We start from the raw sequence: 19,940 nt of genomic DNA, 5'->3' as shown, positions 1-19,940 counted from the left end.
AAATTTTTCTTTATTTTTTTTTATTTAAAAAAAAACCATGAAAAAACCGTAAAAAATGAGGTTTTTCGATCAAAACCCCATAAAAAAGTAGCTGGACCCTACCTTCTAATTGCAAATTCGGATTCAGCGTCGAAAAATACATAAGAATATATAAGTCTGGTCAATTGCACAGACACTTTTGTTTTTTTTGTGGGCCTGTGTTATTTAAAAAAGAGAAATTCATGAAAATATGTAGTTTAATATGAATAGAATTTAATTTTGAGATACATATTGAAAGCCGTTCAAGCTTTATATTTTTTTGATTTATTTTACTCATATTATTGTTTTTATTATTTGTTAAAGTTAAACAAAATTATTTATTGTTGAAATTATTAATGTAGCTAATGAAAAAATTAATAATATTTAAGACCTCAATGAGAAAAATATTTAAAACATATACATGATCAGAAGAATTAATGAAAAATATATGACTCATATGCAATATAAATATAATATTAATTAGAATATGTAAGACTAGAACTTAAGTTGCAAAGTAAAGAATCTTTGGTCCTTTAAAATCTTAAAAATTTCAAGTTTTGAAGGAAATATTTTTAAAAAGTAGTGGTAATTGTAATTAAAATGTTTGAGGGAATCATTTGGAAAAAAGTCAATGACACGAATGATAAATGAGAAAATTCATTTAATATAATGTATATATTTATTTAAATTGAACCCAACATCATATATATATTTATAAAGTCCAATAATTTATTTGTTTCTTAATCTTGAAAGCTTTTTTCTCGCTGCATACAGCCCCTAATAGTTTTATTTAAAAATTTTAATTTAAAGGTGATTTTTAATTAAATAGTTAATTATACTATTGCAAACCTTATTTCTAAAATAAGAAGACTATAAGCTATTAAAATCTATAAACAAGCGTACTGTAATCATGACGCACAGTTGGAGAAAATGCACTTTTTTCATTCAAAAATGTCCAGAGTCTTCAATTTTCTTGTGATTCGGATTTTTTTTGTTTTAAATTAAAGATCATTAAATTCTATAAACATTCACTCTCCGAACATTTGTCTCCTCTATTTGTTTATTAATAATTTTTCCACTAAATGTATAGAAAAACTAAAATTTTGTACATAACAATTTTTTACGCTTTAATAACTGATCAGCAAAACTTTATACTGTCTTAAATGAATGTTTAGGGACTCATAGGAGACAAATAATTTGTTTATTATTCCATTTACTTGTTATGAACCAATTTTATGACCAAATTGACAAATAGTCATATTATCGGTAAAAAAGTTTTTGATAAAAGTCTTTTACATTAATGTAGGAATGACATTTAATAACAAAAATAATTTAAAAGTTCATGATAACCACTGTGATAAGCAATTTTTGTAGCAAAATATTAGAATTTGAGATTTTTCAAATTATAATTTCCTTTAATGTCCATTACGACTTCAAGTATTCCTTAAAATAATAAATATTGAATAATATTTGATAAGCTATAACAATTAAAGTTTTGCAAACAAATTAGATAAACAAATTTTAAATGTTGGACCTTTGGCATAGAACTATTTTTGCACTGGATATTTTTGAAGCTATTAGACGAATGATTACTAGTCACAAAAATATTAGAAAAAGTTAACAATAAACACTGTTATTCGAAATTATTGTGACCAAATATTTTAACTTAAGGTTTTATCCAATTTAAATTTTCTTTGATTGCCAAGTCGGTGGGTTATTGTCAAAAGATTTTGTATTGAGTGAATTTTAGCATGCAATGTTATGATTCATTTTCAATCTATTACGATTGAAACCCCGACTTTTTTCGAGTGAAACTGCTAACATTTGAAAATTGTTTATGTAAGTTATTATATTCTACTAAATAATATCAAAGATACATTTTTTTATGAATATCCACAGCCATTGTAGCAATTAAAGAAAATAAAATTTTTGATCAAATCTCAACTTTGAAAATTTTGTCATTAAAATTATTTATAACAATGGTTATTGTTAACTTCTTAAATATTTTTAAGACTCGCAGTCATTCATCCAATAGCTCAAAAAATTTCCAGTGCAAAAAAAAATGCTATGCGAAATGAACAAAATTTTGAATTTTTTTATCTAATTTGTTTACAAAAATTTTAATTGTTATATTTTATAAAATATTATTAAATATTTATTATTTTAAGAAGTACCTGAAGTCGTTATGGCGATTGAAGGAAATAATAATTTGAAAAATCTCAAATTCCAATATTTTGCCAAAAGAATTCTTTATAACAATAATTATTATAAACTTTTAAATTATTTTTTTATCAAATGTCAATCCTACATTAATGTGAAACACTTTTAGCAAAACAAAAACATTACAGATAATTAGACTATTTGTCAATTGGTTTATGAAATTTGTTTATAACAAATAATGGAATAATAAGCCAATTATTTGTATCTTATGAGTCCCTAAACATTCATATAGGGCAATATAAACTTTTCCTGATCAGTTGTTAAAGCGTAAAAAATTGTTATGCACAAAATGTCAGTTTTTCCATACTTTGAGTGAAAAAATTATTAATAAACAAATAGAGGAGACAAAACTTCGGAGCGTCCAGCTGAACAAAAAAGGTGAATTTCCTTCCACTGTGCGTCATGAATACGGTACGTTTGTTTATAGAGTTCAATAGTTTATAGTCTATTCATTTTAGAAATGAGGTATGACATAATGTAATTAACTATTTAATTCAAAATCTCCTTTAAATTAAAATTGGTTAATATAATTATTAGGGGTTGAATGCAGCGAGAAAAAAGCTTTCAATATTAAGCAACAAATAAATGATGGTACTGTATAAATGTCTATATGATGTTCGGCTCAATTTAAATAAATATATACATCACATTAAATAATATTAAATCCACTTTCTTATGTATTAGTCGTTTCATTGACTTTTTACCAAATTATCCCTACCAAAAGTTTTAATTACAGTCACCATTACTATTAAAAAATATTTTCTTCAAAGCATAACATTTTTAAGATTTTAAAGGTACAAAAATTCTTTCCTGAGCAACTTAATATGTAGTCTTATTTATTTTAATTATTATTATATTGATATTAGATATACGTCATATCTTATTCATTAAATATTCTGATCATGTATATGCTTTAAATATTTTTTTCATTGAGGTCTTTAATATTATTAATTTTTTCATCAGCACATTAATAATGTTAACAAAGAAAATTTTTTTTTAACTTTAACAAATAATAAAATAAATAATATGAGCAAAATAAATCATAGAGATATGAAGTTTGAACTTCTTTCATGATGGATCTCAAAATTAAATTTTATTCATATTAAACTACATATTTTCATAACTTTTTTTTTTAATAATTAGTAATGGTTGCTCTTATTTTCTCATATATTCTTTCATGGTTGTTTGCAAAAAGCATCAAGTTTTTAATTATTTTTGCTTTTTCCTAATGCAATTTAATGAAAAAGTCAGACCTACTCCTTGTGGCGCGATCTGTTGGATTAGTTTGACCTATAATTCCCCTCCGGATCGCAAGAAAACAAAAAAGTGGGGGCGGTGTATGAGGCTAGTTGAAACATAAAAATTGTGTTAAAATAAAGCCGGACTGGCGGGGATCGGATACGGATCACCGGAGCAGCAAAAAGTAGTTTTGCCTGTTACAAAACAAAATTTGACATTTAGAAATTTGATCATCCTCATGACCTCGGTGCACATGACCGCTTGCGGCACTGAATTTCCTACTTGGAATTTTCGCAACCCTGGCAGACCGAAGGAACCGAATGGAGCCTCTACAAAGTACCCGTAAAGACCCCATTCGGTTCCTTTAAAAAAAAACTCAAAAAACAGCAAGATCAACTTTTGAACAGTTGAAATTCAGATTCTACGTTAAATTTTCTAATGAAAACTCATGGAGTAATCGTAATACTTTTTTTTGCAGTTGTAAAAAGTTAAAAAAATATAAGATCTATAAAGCCTGTTGACTGCTACTTACAGATGGTGCGTTTGAAGTGCAGCAGTGAACAGGCGTCATACGTCTTATATTTTTTAAACATTTTACCCTTGTAAAAAAGCTATTGCGATTATTCCGTGACCTTCTATAGGAAATTTTAACATATAATCCGAAATTCAACAATTTAAAAGTGGATTTTGCTGTTTTTTTTTTTGAGTTTTTTAAAAAGGAACCGAATGGGGACTCAATGAGGTCTTTACGGGTACTTTATAGAAGCTCCATTCGGTTCCTGCGGCCCGCCAGGGAAAGCACCAAATGCAAGTGTCTTTCCTATAATTGCACCTTCCTAATGGTAATGTTACTTTTCCCTATCCTCAATTTCCTATCGAAAATATTAGGCCTTTCAAATCTAGATGGCAGCCATTAAGTTTTTAGTATCCTTATATTTGACATGGAAAAAGTATTTCTTCTTATCACTGTGTAATGATAACTTGTAAAACTTTTTAGAATAAACACATTTTCCTGGCAACATTTTTTCTTAACATGTATAGTTTGATGGGAAAATATAATTTTTTATTTTTGGTATTATGCGAATGCCTCTTACATTCAATACGTTTTCTGAGGGTACACGTACCCAAAAAAATATAAAATTGCTTTTGACACGATTTGTATAATTCACATAATAAATGGTACATATCCGGCGGACTGATACGAAAATGCATGAAATGTTTGCTCTTTGAGTATGTCTATTTTGACATTTTGCGTTTTCCTTGGATTTATTTGGCCATACTGGAAGAGCATGCATTTCGTGACTTATTCGTAATAAACATTGCCATTCTAAAATCACGGGAATTCCAGCAAGAGAAGTAAGGCTGCCACGCAAGTATGACACTATTCTGTGCGACATTCGTCACACACTTTTTTGGTGCAGCGTTTTAGAATACATAAGTTTTTCTTAGGCCAGTATTGTAGAAACTCACCTATTGTAGTAATGACAGTAAAACAATACACCACAGCATTTGAGAATGTCCAGCTCTTCTTTCCACTATAAGTATGAACACCAGCATCATGTGCAACATGCAGTTGTTCTTCAAACTCCATAAGTTTTCTCCGTGCCATACTCTTCCAATCCTCTTCACGCAAATTATGACTATAAATCCACAGACTATCCAAAAAATCTCTTTTTACTCTTTTCACACCACACTTGTAAAACGTTTCAAAAGCGCCTTCAGTAAATCGAAATATAAACGCGCCAAAACCACAGTAAATAATTATTATGATTAATTCAGCAAAACAACGGTTTCGCAGAATCATTATAATATTAACTTGTCGTGGATTCTGTTCAAGAAATTTCTTAAATTCTGTTGACAAGTCTCTGAAAGCACTAACAAATTTTAAAATTGTTTCTCTACTGTTGCTTTTTCGAGGTAATTGTTTTGCAATACACTGATGCGGCTGATTTTTTGAACACGAAAAGGATGTACCTTTTGTAGGTTGTTTATAGGTCTGATGATACTCTTTGAAAGTCAATCCACCTTTAGCTACTATTTTTTTACTCGTTTGTGGTAACTCTTGTTGAAAAAAGAAAAAACACAGCCGAGAAAACCAATTCAATTTGGCTGCAGAAAGACGAGTAATTGTTTCAATAATTTTTTTTTTTTCTGATTCCGAGTGAATAATGCTGGATTTTCTTTTCCTTACGATTGTCTCTTCATTAATTTTACTATAAAAGACGCAGGGAATTGCACCTTCAGAATCTATAAGATTATTTTCCCTTTTCAAATATTTCTCTTGAGCGTTGGCTAGATCTTTAATGAAACTTTCGTTACTTAATGGAATGATTTCCTTCTTAAAATCTGAATTAAATTTGTTCATGACTATGTTTTTTGAAAGTTCCGAGTCTTGTTCAAATTTCGGAATACACTTCTCAGTACACATTGCTTTACCTGCTTCATTGTAGGAATTCCGATGATGACTTATCGTTTGCGTTCTTTGATCTGTCTGCTTCTGGATTTCTGAATCATTTTTAGAACTGCCCTGGTAATCACGTATGTTTTCACATGTTATAATAAACGGCTTTCTTGTTGATTTTCGAATAATTTTATTCTTTTCTGCTGGTAGTGCTGTTCCTGATGATAATACTTTCCACCACTTATTATCTGCATTAAAATGTTGTTCGTTATTTGAATAAGTCGAATACTTTGTTCGATCCAAGATAATTTTGTGTCGTTTCTTTTTTCTCGTCGATGACTCAATATTCTTTATATTTTCCTGTACATTTTTGTTAATACAATCTTTTTCCTCTTCTGCTATCCCCCATGTTTCATCTTCTTCTTTTGACTGAAGAGCGTTCGCCGTTTGAGGATAATTGGCTAATCTTTCTTCAGTTGGAATTGTGTCTATGGTATCAGAGCGCACTGTTGGAATGATGTTATTGTAGTCAGCCTGCTCACATGTATATGGATTTTCAGCGAATCTTCTTTTAAAATGGCTCTTTATTTTTGTTGGTGAATTCCTGTTACTATTAATACTACTTGTTTCCAAATTATGCTTTGTATCTAGTGAGCTAATTGCGTCGATAGAAATCGTGGACCAGCTGTGTTTTTTTTCATCACCTGCGTTCAATCCAAAATCATGTGAACTAGGATTTCTAGACTCTTCTACCATCAATATTTCCATTTTTTTCGTGTCATCAGCTATTTTTTCCATGTTTAACCGCGTATTATCATCAGTATCATTAATAAGTATCAAACCTGCTAAGCACATGGATGTCTGTGGTGCCTTTCCGGATTTTTAGCAGCCGCCTCTTTACGGCGTCTATGCACAATATAACTTTCTTCCATGACGACGAAAGAGAACTAGAGCGCTTAAAATAACATTTGGTTATTCTAACGCCCAATTTTGCCTGCGAGACGAAAATAAAACGGAGTGTGCTCCCTCCAAACATCATCGCACGCTGTGCCCAATACCATCACTGAATCAGCAAAGTGCATACGCGATTTTTAAATATAACAAGTACATCTCACTAATTTCACCGGACTTCCTTATGTTTCAGCATTAATGTAGAGCTTTTGAGGGTTATTTGTTTTCAAAATGTTCTCAGAATATAAAATTTTATAACCAATCACAGACTTTTTTTTCTTTGTTTAACAGTTTATTTTAGGTCTTTATCCAGTTTTACTTTTCTCATTCCCTTACTTTCAAGTAATTGGCGAAAAAGCTATTACTTTCTTTACAGAAAAAAATATAAAAATAAGTGTTTAAATAGAAGCATGTGTTTAAATAATATGCATATAACAATATACAAGAAGCGTGATTTTGAAAATCTTTCAACAATTTTTGAATAATTAATGGCTTAGTAAATGGCGATGGAGCTAAAGCCGTGCATCTTTGCCTGGTATTATAAATAAGCATAGTATTATAACTAAAATTAGAGACATCTGAATGGGATACTTCGATACTGATTTTTTACTTAAAAAATGTAAGGGTTAATTATTATTTTCAACCTCTATTATAAGAATGCCATTTTTCACGGTCTACAATTTTTTTTTTTAATTAAAAAAATTGTTTTACTAAGTTTTGTATGCAACTGCTGGTGGTATATTATGAGCACACTTAGGAATGATTTTCAGTTACGACAACTTGATCAAAAAATTCGCTGCTCATAAATTGGTATTTCTATATCTTATCTTTGTAAGGTTTGAAAAAACAGTCCAAACAATAATTTCAAAGACTTGTTGAAAAAAGTTTTTGTTACAGGCCTGTGTAATATCGTCACTTATTAAATGCTTATTGAAATACTCTAATATGCGACATATGGTAAAAATAAAAAATATTGAGCATGCTTTATTCATTTATTTTTAATTGTGCAATATTTGAAATTATTCGAATACATTATTATATATTTGAATATAGTAGGTATATAGGGGTGGATATACGGATTATTTGTTTTTTTAATACAGTAGCAGAAACAAATATTAATATTTTGATAAGATAATTTCCTATTTAATAATAGAAAGTATTAACAATTAAATGAAATGGAATTTTTTTTTTGAGAATTCATGTGTTTTGTTATATGTTATTAATTATAGGAATACCTAATGTCCTCTATTGAACAGACATAAACATTCTTCGTTAAAAATGCAATACTTTAAATGAAAATTGATTTGTTTTAGTTAAGAATTTACATATTTTTTTGCAAATTAGTATGTTTGGTGAAGTTTAACTACTTTTTATTTTAGTTAAAGTTGTTTTTGGTTGAAATATTATTTTATAAATATTAATTTATAAATAAATATTAATTTTGGTTGAAATATTAATTATGGGCATGGCCATCCAGGCGACCAATATTTAGGTCTTTCCTATACTGCTCTACACGTTTGGCACTGTAAAATGGAATGTCGATGAGTTAAAGCAGCTTAAACAAAGCACACGCAAGATGATGACAATCCATCGAAGTCATTATCGTAGATCTTCATTATCTCCCTTGAGACAAAGGGGGCACAGGTTTGCTGAGCTTGGCGTGTCTTCATTGACGAACAGTTCTAGCTACAGCCTGCTAAATTCTGAATAGCACATATTTTCTTATTCGACTCGTATATCAACATGAAGTCGTATATTCCGGGCAGAAGTTATAACTTGGTTCTTAAGAGGCCCTCTCTAGATTTCCTATTTTCTATCGAGGCCCTAAAGTGGCAATCTATCGAGGGCGCAAGCGAAAGCGTCGCGCTCAGCTAGCGAGGTCATCAGTAACAAACCTAATGAGGGCCTATTAATAGGGTCTTTATAGAATCTAGAGAGTCCCTCGCACACTATTATTCAAAAGCATATGCTATTGTTTTTTATTTTATTGATTCAAATAAAATATTATTAAAATATTTAAAAATTGATCATGTTTGAAATTCTGAAGTGTGGTGCTATGGTTGCAGTAGTATTAAAGTTTAACCAGCACATTGACATAATCTATTACCAGAAATTTTTGATTCAAAGAAGGAAAATATCAATCCAATGGTAAAATAAAATTACTTTGCAAAAGTTTAATCTAAAGATTTTAAACCTTTTTGTAGCCTCTGACAAATAAGATTAATGTACTTTTTTGTATTCACATCTGTATTACCCGTTTTACCTGTCGAGGGCTTTACAAGGACCCCACAAGAGAATAATTAATTGATAGAAATTATTTCTTAAATGCGGCGACGTTTCTATAATGTGCCGCAGATTTCTACGATGTAACACATGGCCTATCATCACTAATACCTTTGGTGCTCAAAAGTCGTGAAAATTAAACAAGAAATTCGCTTTAACTAAGAGAAAATGCTAACAAGCCCCTTCATGGAATATCCTGCTGTATTATATTACCATCTTCGGCACTTATTTGGTGTTGATCTAATGTCCATCTTGCCATACGCCCAGGAGGAACTTGAATCCTTTGCGCAGAGTGATCAGTGTAAGATCTACTGAAATTTCTTATTTTCCACTACCCAACGTATCAGTGTTACAAACACCGATATTATCCCTCAAGATTTGAAGACGAAGATAATTTAAGTGATTGAATTCTCGACACCAGCCGAATGTAATATCATGGCAAAAGAGGATGAAAATCGGGAAATATATCAAGTTCTTCTTTTCAAGCTAAGCAGTCTGTAGCAAGGCTACAAAATCAATCTTGTAGCTCTTGTTATCGGCTACCTTGCAGGTATTTAAGCTTCATTTCGAAGTCACCTCAACAAAAATCCGACTTGTCAGCGTCAGGCTTAGTCCACCGCAAACCAGATGCAAAAGACTGCTCTTCTGAGATCACTTCTTCACGTCCTTTAACACTGTTCCTTATAGCATTCTATGAAGATAGGTAGATCTAAAAAAGTATCCAGAGGTGAAAACTTCATCTCCAACTGTGCTGTCTACCGTGTAAGGTTATCCGCGGCTTGAGACCGGACTCCAAGGAACAGTGTGGTAGGAAATGTCTTGCGTAAATTTACCGCTCTAAAGCTTACAACTTCTCTCAATGAATTCTGAACATTTAGTGAAGATATAATGTAGCAAGCTGGGACGAACAAAATTAAACACAAGATGCAACATGCGTATTGATTAACGCACGATCATAATATCCACCTTGAAACACTTATTTTCTTCGTAGCAAGGTCCTAGACTTAATTTTATCTTATTCAATAGACTTTTGTGAAAATTCACCAAAAATTCGATTATTTTCTAATAAGTAGTCATTTCTAGAAAAAAAATATTCGTTAAAAACATTATTTTCATTAAGTATCAATATTGTAAATTTCACATTGTTGATCGAAAAGTTATTTTGGCGTTTTAAATAATTATGATAATTAATAAAGAGACGCTTGAGAATGCTTACAACCGTGATTAATTTGTTAGAGCGTCATCAAACAACTTGTCTGTAGTAAAGGTTTTTTAATACTGCGGAAATACGTGGCGATAAAACAAAACAATAAGTAAATACATATATACTTTATAGGCTTTATTTAAAATATGAGTTTAAATGAATTAATTGCATCTCAAAGATTGTAATTTTCTGCAATAAAATTAGAAAATACGTGGAATCAATCAGTAGAACCAAAAAAAAATTTCAACTCCTACTTTTGTATTTGAATATTGATTAAGATGTATTTTAAAATGCTTTTCATTATTTGAAACTATAATTTTGTAAAGGAATAATTGTTTCAAAAAATGTAATTATTGTTGAAACATAAGTTTTAAAATAAATATTGCATGGTTTGAGATTAAGAAACTCCAGCTTCTGTTTACACAAAAATGCCAAAAATAATTGTAATTATTATGATCAGCCGCTTACTTCCATTAGAAAAATAATTATTCAAATTATTTTTTAAAAATAAATGAAAAATTAATGATGTTTTGGCACTGAAACACAACACGCCAGTGATAAGTACGATTTTCCTGTATTCTCGTAAAAATGTTTTTAATTGTTAATGTTGTACAGATGTACAGGGAAAACCTCTGACGTCACACTGTGAAGTCATCATGTCGCGAGAATATTACCATTTTAAATAGTAATTTATATTCATTTGAATTTATAAATAAATAAAACTACTTTTTCTCTTCGGAGGTATAATATTTTTCGATTTTTTCTTCCTACTTCGACATAGATTAGTTTCTAAAATTTTGGAAATGACTATTATCCGTAAAAAGTTTGGTAAACTTACACAAAAACATGATAAAGAAACATAACAAAAAGCTGACCACACACACCTGAAGACGCACTTTATAATTGCATTGTACTCCACCTGAACAAGGTGCAATTTTCTCGCAGACGGTAAAGATGCTAAGGGATAAGAGACGCCAATCCATAGCTGTCAAAGTTACAACTTAGTGCGATACTGGTTTCTTTGCCCCGTCAAGTTTTCAAACTATACATGCTGGTCTCATCCAGAATTTCGGAACTTAACCTGCTGTAAATATCCCAGTCGCACATACTAGCATCGTCCTATTATACTGTACCGGAGGTTCAAGCTGCCAAATTGAAGTTATTAATTTTTTTAAGTTTGTGGGATCGTGGCTTCCATCTTATTAATTCAAGGTGTTCCCTTGTTCTGCTGTCCGTTCACCGTTAAATCTTATGATGATAAATCAAGAAAAACAGCAGTCATTTTTATAATCGACTTACCCAAACTTATATCTACAACCAGACTTCATTTGCCACAGAGAAGGAAGGAGCGGGCAAGGATTAAATTTCTTGTTTATGGAATAGAAGGTAACGTATCAGGTTGACACTTTTCCCTGGAACGTAGCACTTCGTTGAGAACTTCACATCCATAACGGTCAATCAAATTGTTAAATTATGTCCGATGATGCCGCCATTTAATGCCGTCCCAGTTTTTTCGAATTTGCTAGAAACATGGGTCCGTTGTAACCATTAGAGAGGTGACGTCCGTTGATATCTACTTAATATAAGGGGTCGGGTCGGTGGTATCGTTTGAAAACGTCGTTCCTGGCCAATGACTAACTTTAATTCTGAATGACGTCTGGCTGAGCTCAGTTACGCGTCGAGTGCTGATGGGCAAAATAAACCGCTATTTTCCGGATTCCTTAGTACTTCCAATCGTTACAAGAAGAAGTAACGAACTTCTATGAGAATTTTCAGTGTGACCGACCCGAAGGGACGAAAGCATATGTGAGTTAGAGCATTTTTGCAAGCTATATTGTGAATCACTGACCTCTAACAAAAATGCTGACTGTCATATCGTCACATAGAGACACCTTTTATTTTTTTAATTTGACTCTTCTGAATTATAATTTTAATTTGATTGACTATTGATTATTAGTTATTTATAATTTAGTTTATTCATAACAGTAGTTTATAACTGTTTATTATCTTCAGTTAATAATTTTGAAAATATTTTGTAGTGACAAGGAAGTATCACTTAGGCAACGGTAATCTAAATATTATTATTATAAAGGATCAATTATTAGCGGTCTAATCAGCTGTCAAAATAAATTGTTTGTGTACATAGGAAGGACTTAGAGATAAGGAAATGCACTCCCTCCCCGAGCGAATCTTTAGGTGTATTGGTGCATAGGTACAAGCATGAAACGGTGCCTGTATGACTATTCTCCTTGCAATGATTCGTGATAACCCCACCCTGGAAATTTTGGTTATGGTCCTCGATAACTGGGCCAAAATTACCATTTCTTTTACACGCTAGTTGGATTAATTATCCTCTTAAAGTAAAAATTTTAAATTATTTAAGTAAATAGTAGACTTATAAAATAACTTTTCTGAGCGTGCGACAGCTTCAACTATCGTTGGTTTGGACGCTTTTTGTACAAACATGTACGTGCTTAATAGTTATTTTTATTTATTCTCCATTCATTTACGCATTGTTCTCCGAGTTAGGTTTCTTCGAAATTTGGAAATTTTCGTTTGATATCACTAATACTGAACCTTCTAGGTCACTTATTTCTAATACAGGCGACACAGGCTAATATTACTATTGAGATTTGGGAGTGATAAAAATAGGTTATTCATGCCAGGATTATTAATAAGGCTAATCATGTATGACACATGAGTCAGTGTTACATGATTTTTACGGAATGCCTTGATTTTACTGAATTTTTCTAATTTCTTCTCGATTTTCAATAAGGATTAAAATTTTTTTTTGAATTTTGTCGGGATATATATCGTCTTCCTTTAAGGATTTTATAAGCAGTAGTTCCGTGATATTAATCTTCTTGTTATTGTGTTTGACAATAGTTAATACTTTCGTTAGGTGTAAATGTAGATTTGGTTCATAAATGAACTCTGTAGAATGTCGATTGACTGCAAGACTGGTAAAAATTTCGGACTCTGTTTTCAATGTACAACCTGAAGCTAGTTGGACTATTCCTAATTTTGATAACCTAATTTTCATTAATGGTTGCGTTAGGCAGATTAATTCTGCTGACTGCTGTCTGTCAAGAAAGTAAATCTATCTCGCTAAAGTCTTTATTTTGATCCAATATGGGTCGCTTTGGTATAAGTTTTGATATCGCAGATTTTAAACGTATCTTGTGTTGGGTAAAGAAGCACCTCACTTTCGCAAGTTTTCCTGGACGGCGTCTCGTAAATGATATGATCTCCTTTGCTAAGATGACATTGCTTATGGTACTTACATTTCGTAAATTGATCTTCATTTATTAGGATGTAAGTTCTTCGAGATTCATCTGAGGCGATATATCTAGAATTAGGATTTGTATATTCCCGGTCAGATTTAGTTACAAATATTTCTTAAGGTTCGGGTATTGAATGAATACGGTAGACTTGATAATCTGTTTTGTCGAGAAGTGGTATATCCAGTATGAAACTTAAGGGTCCATTCTTCACCATGATCATTAATGTTGATAACTGGGCCAATTTTACAATACTGACTTTTGGTCCTCGATTAGGAAACATGATTTTGGGAGTATGGTCCTCCTGGAAGAAGTTTTTTGGCCCTTCGCTCCAGTTTTTTCATCTTCAGACGAATGTTCTTCAAACAACTCTCAGAAACCTGGAATTTCCTAGTCTAGTGGTAAGATTCGAACATGTTATTGCAGTCTTCACCTAGTGTCATTTTGCAAATCTTTAATAGAGAATTTGTTCTGCGTTTATGTGCCTCTAGGTAATTGTAATATTTTTTAACGTCCATAAAAATAGTGAGTCTCCAGACACTCACACTCCTTTGCATGATTCCTTCCTTCTCGTAGTAGATTCCAGTACTGCTTGTAAGGGGAGTGATTCTGTAGAGATATCCGCCCTGTCCATCACCGGTCACTGCATATACATAACATAGAAAAATCCAAAGACACGAGCCGTACACTTTAAAACAATTTAATAACTCTGATTTTATTTTCTTCTCCCTATGAACAAAGTGTGCCTTTGGATACTCTTTAATTTACTTAATTTAACATTTAGCAATTATACTTTACTTATAGCTTTAATTAAGTTACATTTAATTACCCTATACGATTTATTTGAGGACAGGAGCAGTAAATACACATAAAAGAAGCATCGGCATGTATTTTGGTATTTTCATCGCGCTTATTTTTGAGTCACGGTTATTTTAATTCCCACTCTAAAATCATTGCAGAATGAATAATTGTGTATATCTTCAACAGACAGGCGTGAGACTAACTATCGGAGATATTTTGTCGTTTTATTGCCCGTTGACTATATTAGGTAAAAATTTTAGAAAAAAAAACAGAGAAACATTTGGTTAAACTCCGACTTCATTAAATCTATTCGAGTTTAATATATTTGTAATTGTTCCGTTTTTTTCCAGCTTTAGTTTTAATTCCAGTGGTTTTGCTTTTATTATTTTAACCCAGCTAAATCTTATCTAACTTAAGCTTGTCGACATGTTTCATAAATTGCAAGCCATCTTCGCTTTCTAGAATCACATTATGATTATCGGTTAGTCCCACGACCTTGTATGGACCATGACTTCGCGAATCGTATTTTTTATTGTGTACATCTTTCAACACGTATACTAGATCATTCAATTTCGCGTTTAGTAGCCTAGCCTTTTAATCATAGTATTTCTTTGATCTTTCATTTACATTAATTAGATTCTTTGCAGCGATCTTTTAAATCTCGTTTAATCGGAGGACTAGGTCATGCAAGTAGGTGCCAAGGTTTCCAGGTGGTCTTCAGATGGAAACGAAGTGGTCACCCGTGCCGTTTTTCTAAAAACTAATTCTTAAGGACTAAATTCCGTCGCTTCGTGAGACGATATGTTGTACGCGAACATGGCTAATGCGAGCAGTTTGTCCCAATCGTCATAATCGTTCGCGTAATGTTTTATATAATCTGTTAAAACTATATGGCTTCTCTTTAGCGATCTATACATTTCAAGACGATACCCGGAAGTCGTGAATTGCCTTACGTTGAAAAGTTTTTCCATTTTCCGCATAATTTTACTCACAAAAGCTTCTTCTCAGTCACTCAGGATGCACTTCGAGGCATCATACTGACCGGGCCATGTGAATCGTTTGCGAACACGCCTATACGTTTTTGTTACGCCCTTGTGCCGTCCTACTAGATTCTCCTGACATTCCTTTATTATTTCTTGTCTTAATTCTTCCGAAGGCACTTCAATTCTACCAGAACAAAGAGTGATTTCGACATTACCACCTCGGAAAACAGGGGTCAGGGTGTCGCACATTTTATCCAGGTGCAGCGAACCAAACAAGTCTGCTGAATTTACTATACGGCATGTTCGTTGTTCATCCATTACTAGAGCAAGGCGAAGGTTCCTTAGTCCAGAAGTCACGTTCTTCCAGTTAAGTTAATCAAAATGTCTCGTTTTTACAACTATAGAATATGTCTTATGTCGACCGTTAGGAGTCACCAGGACTTGTCCCTTCTGAAGTCGAGATTCCCAGAGGTCTTGCAGATCAAGACGCTCAGTAGCCACCAGGAGCTTAGTGATCGAATTTGTAGGTTCGCAGTCTTCTCAAATAAAATGAGCTTGTCGCGGCGATATGCCCATGGCTCTTTCCATTGACGGTTCATGCTAAAATCTTCATTTCGATCTAAACCGGATTTTGAGGATCCTTTTTTTAATCGCCGTTGTAGATAGATCTATAAAGGGTACCTCAAGATTTAGTCTTCAGACCGATAAGGGCTATTTTATTTCTTAGACAGGTTTGGAACATTGTGACCTTCGTGGCTGATAATCTTCTTTTTCTCCTACTTGACTACTGAGCTCTTCATCTTCACTCGTTGTCTTCGCAAAGGGTTCAGACCATGCTACTGGAGCTGTGGAAGGCAAGGGGGTTCTAAAGAGTGATGGGTGCAAAACAGGATCCTTTATCTGAGGAGTACTAATTTCTTCTGGAACGCTTTTAAAACGCACAGCACTTCGCCGATATGGTGCGACGACCTTACTACATCCTGAAGTTTTTTGAACCACTGGCTGACCTTGCTTATTTAAGTAGTCGCCCTCCTGCTGAGATTTTTGATGTTTGTTAAAGGCCTTTAGGAAACGGTTCACCCTAAGCGTGCATCTCCTCGACATCGCTATCTTCGCTGTCCACCTGAGGTGGGCTGATCTCCATTATGACCTTTTTCTGAGATGTAGAGTCCTTATGATAAAAACTTAAATTTTCTATCCCTAAGATGCTGGTTTCTTGTACGGAATCTTTCTCTGTTCCCTCTTTTGCCAGTTTAGCTGCTCCTTTAGTTCCTTCTATCCCGTGGTGAGTAGCAACATTGTTCCAGATCACCTTTAAGGGTTCTAAAGCAGCTTTAAGTTGTACGAATTCGGCTCTGTTGACAGCGGGCTTTCGTGTTGCAGTTTCCCAGCCGTGCTTTTCCCATTTAGGCATCCACACGATTGCGCTGTTGATGAGAAACTTGAAATCTATATTAATTATAATCTATTGGTTCCTGCGCCTGTGTCCCTCTTAGCAGCTATAGTAGCTGCTTGAATTTTTGCTGCGTTGTTGTTTGGTGTCCTTTAACTGCTTGTAAGACATTCAGGGGATGATTTTTGACGAACCATACGACACTTCCTGCTCGAGGATTACCTCTTGAATCAGGGATGCTTGCCTTATTAATGTATACATCAAAATAGGGATCGCATAAGGGAGATATTCATGGAACCTTCGGGAGTAAGCGTGAGGGTGCGCTTTTTGGTAGCACATTGCTTCTGGAGGCTGATTACGCAAGTTCTACATTTGGCAGGACGCTGCAACTTGTTCTAAATAAGGGACACCTGAATCTTCATTATCCTCTTCAGATGATGATTCAGATAAGTGGGACTCCTCACTAGGGGAGGGTTTTTTTTCATTTTGACTGGATGGTGGCGATTTCTTAGCCTTGATGCATTTGTGCTGCCGTTCATGTTGGGTGTAATGAAACCGCTCGGAGGTTCTAAACTGTCATCTAGGTTTAGAACTGGCCATGTCTTCTTTGTACTTGAGTTCACGGGTGGCTTGGACAGAGTAGCCGGTTTCATTTTAGTAGATTTGAACTATCTAAACATTACGATGGTAGGCAAAAATCTTAGAAAAACTGAGCTAAAAAGAGTTTTTTCTGACGAGCATGCAGTATTGAATTTTCTCGATCTTCATCTGATTCCGACATACCGGACATGGAAGTGGATTGCTCATCAAGCACTGGATTTTGAGACAGGGCCTCGACATAGCGATTTAATTTTCCTTTCTTGTATTCAAGGGTGAAATCGTAGTTTTTCAATTTCATTCGCCAGTTACATGCATCCAATACATACACCATCGAATAAACAGGTTGATGATCACCTAGTAATATGAATTTCCTTACGTAAAGGCAGGGCTAGGAATATTGCACTCTTGATAGTACTAAAGAACACTCTTTTTCCTTCTTATCGTAGGTTATTTCATACGCGCTCATTGCCTTTAAGTAATAGGCGATAGGCATGTCCATGCCATCATTTTCTTGTAATAGGATGGCTCCAACAGCTTATTCTTAGGTATCTATGGTGAGTTTAAATTCTGTTTTGAAATCTGGATACTGAAGGATAGGCTCTCTCTATTCAATATTTTTCTTGAGGAGATGATTAAAGGGCTTGGGTAATCTAGCATAGTCTTGAATGAATTGCCTATAATAACCAGAAATTTTTAAGAATTGACGGACATCGCTCACCTTACAGGAAGTGGGGAAATCTTTCATCGCTCTTATCTTGGATGAATTAGGTTTAACTTCATTCCGTCCAATTATGTAACCTAGATATGCCCCTTCATTTCGCAAGATATAACATGTATTTGATTGTAACTTCAGATTTGCTTGTAATAAACGTGTGAAAAGGAGTTTGACCTTCGTGTGGTATTCCTCAAGCATTTCTGAAAACAGCACTACGTCGTCAAGATATATGAACGCATCTGCACCATTAATTCCTTTCAATACTGCGTCCATTATACGTTATAAGGTTGCCGGGGCATTTTTTATACCCATTGTTATTCGGAGGTACTCCAAATGACCTTGTGGCTTAGAGAAGGCTACTTTTGCTCAATCATCGGGGTGATATCTGTTCGCCAAAATAAGACAGAGAAGTACTGTACCTTGCCTAGATAGTCTAGTATTTCTCTAATGTTCGGCAAGGGATCTGCATCCCCTATGACTTTTTCCGTTGAGCGCCCAATAATCAATGACAATCCGGTATTTCTTTTGCCCTGAGGCATCAGGCTTCTTAGAGATTATCATCAACGTTGAATTATAGGGCCAAATCTTGAGCTCGTCGATATTGTTTTTGTTGTGTGGCTATATCTTCCGTCATGGGTATTCGGTGTTGAACCAAGTAGGTTGCAGTTAGTTCCTGACCATTTAAATGAAATATATATCTGGGAATCAATTTGTCTATTGTGCAACATATTCTCTTTCCTCGTCATTTAAATGGGAAACGTATACACTGTTGAACACTCACTCCGCTCGGGTTCGTGCCTTCTTGGCTTCATCTTTGTCAAATTCCGTTTGCTCTGAATTGGAAGATTCTTTCTCTTGAATTTTATAGCATTCAAAAGAGATAATTTCCTGAAGGGGAAGGGCTAGCTCGACTACCTTTTCAGAAGTATTGATTACTAATACATAACACTTCCCGTGTCCATTCGTGACTGCAGCTTCACCTAAATATATTCCGCTTCGAGTCTTCATACGGGGAAGGTAACCCTCTCGTTCTTCGAGATTTCATACCTTGCTGCCTTGGATTCTCCATCCACAACCGAATTGGTGTTGCTTTGTTCAAGACTGTCACAATAGTATTGTGTCCTAAGGAAATTTTGACTTGTTTCGGTCGAAGAAAGGATGGGCCCAGAATTCCGTTTGTAGAGATTAGTAAATTACTTTTTACTACGTGGAATTCCACTAGAGCTCCTGGAACCAGAATTTTAAGCGTGCCTAAGGCCTTTACTCCGTGCGCGGTTATTCCATACATTGTAGTAAATTTGTGCGGTGGGATCACGATTTATTCTTTTAAGGTTTGAAGTTTTAACAGATTGACCGCTGGTCCTGGATCTACCTGGATTTCCAAATCCCGTAGCAATCTATATGCCTACCGGGGAATCTTCCAGTTGGTCTAGTTGGCAAATTTGCGTCTTTTTTCTTTATTTGAGAATCCGCATACGGCATGTACGGGTAATATGGATATGAAACACGATATCCTGGGTATGGAAAAAGCGGGCAGGGATAGCCAGGAGGGTATTCAGGAAATTGTTGGAACATTAACGAAGGATATCCCAAACTTAACATCGCATTCTTCATTCCAGGTACCTTGGGAATACATTTCTGCTCGGAGTGGAAAGACTTTTTCTTATAGTAAGACCATGGTCTTGGAAGTTTTTCTCTCTCCGTGTTATCCGCTTTATTTGTTACCTCTAATGGGGGTTGTTGTGCCACCCTATACGAGGGTGGATTGATAAGTTTCCGGCCTGACCAAGAAAAACAACGTTTTTAAGAATTTTTTTTTTTTATTTCTCAACATAATCTCCTCCAAGGCTG

At 33.8% G+C, this 19,940-nt stretch overlaps 1 protein-coding gene across 5 annotated transcripts in view; it reads right to left on the bottom strand.

Annotated features, from left to right (window-relative positions):
• LOC117174147 (TWiK family of potassium channels protein 18) overlaps nt 1–19,940 on the bottom strand; it is a 490,025-nt gene that overhangs the window by 253,021 nt on the left and 217,064 nt on the right. For 2 of the 5 annotated variants that reach the window (XR_004467268.1, XR_004467267.1), the window contains exon 1: nt 4,948–6,866. The exons of 1 other annotated variant lie outside the window; for it this stretch is intronic. Coding sequence is in view for 2 of the 4 variants with exons in the window: in XM_033362960.1 (XP_033218851.1) it covers nt 4,948–6,733 (1,786 nt within the window). In the remaining 2 variants the exon portion in view is untranslated. Of the gene's footprint in view, nt 1–4,947; nt 6,871–19,940 lie in introns of those variants that run through there. 2 more of the 5 variants (XM_033362960.1, XM_033362959.1) reach the window with 2 other exon arrangements.

The sequence above is a fragment of the Belonocnema kinseyi genome, chromosome 6 (assembly GCF_010883055.1).
Source record: "Belonocnema kinseyi isolate 2016_QV_RU_SX_M_011 chromosome 6, B_treatae_v1, whole genome shotgun sequence".
In the NCBI taxonomy this organism is placed as follows: domain Eukaryota; kingdom Metazoa; phylum Arthropoda; class Insecta; order Hymenoptera; family Cynipidae; genus Belonocnema; species Belonocnema kinseyi.
This window is presented reverse-complemented; position numbering and strand designations above follow the sequence as displayed.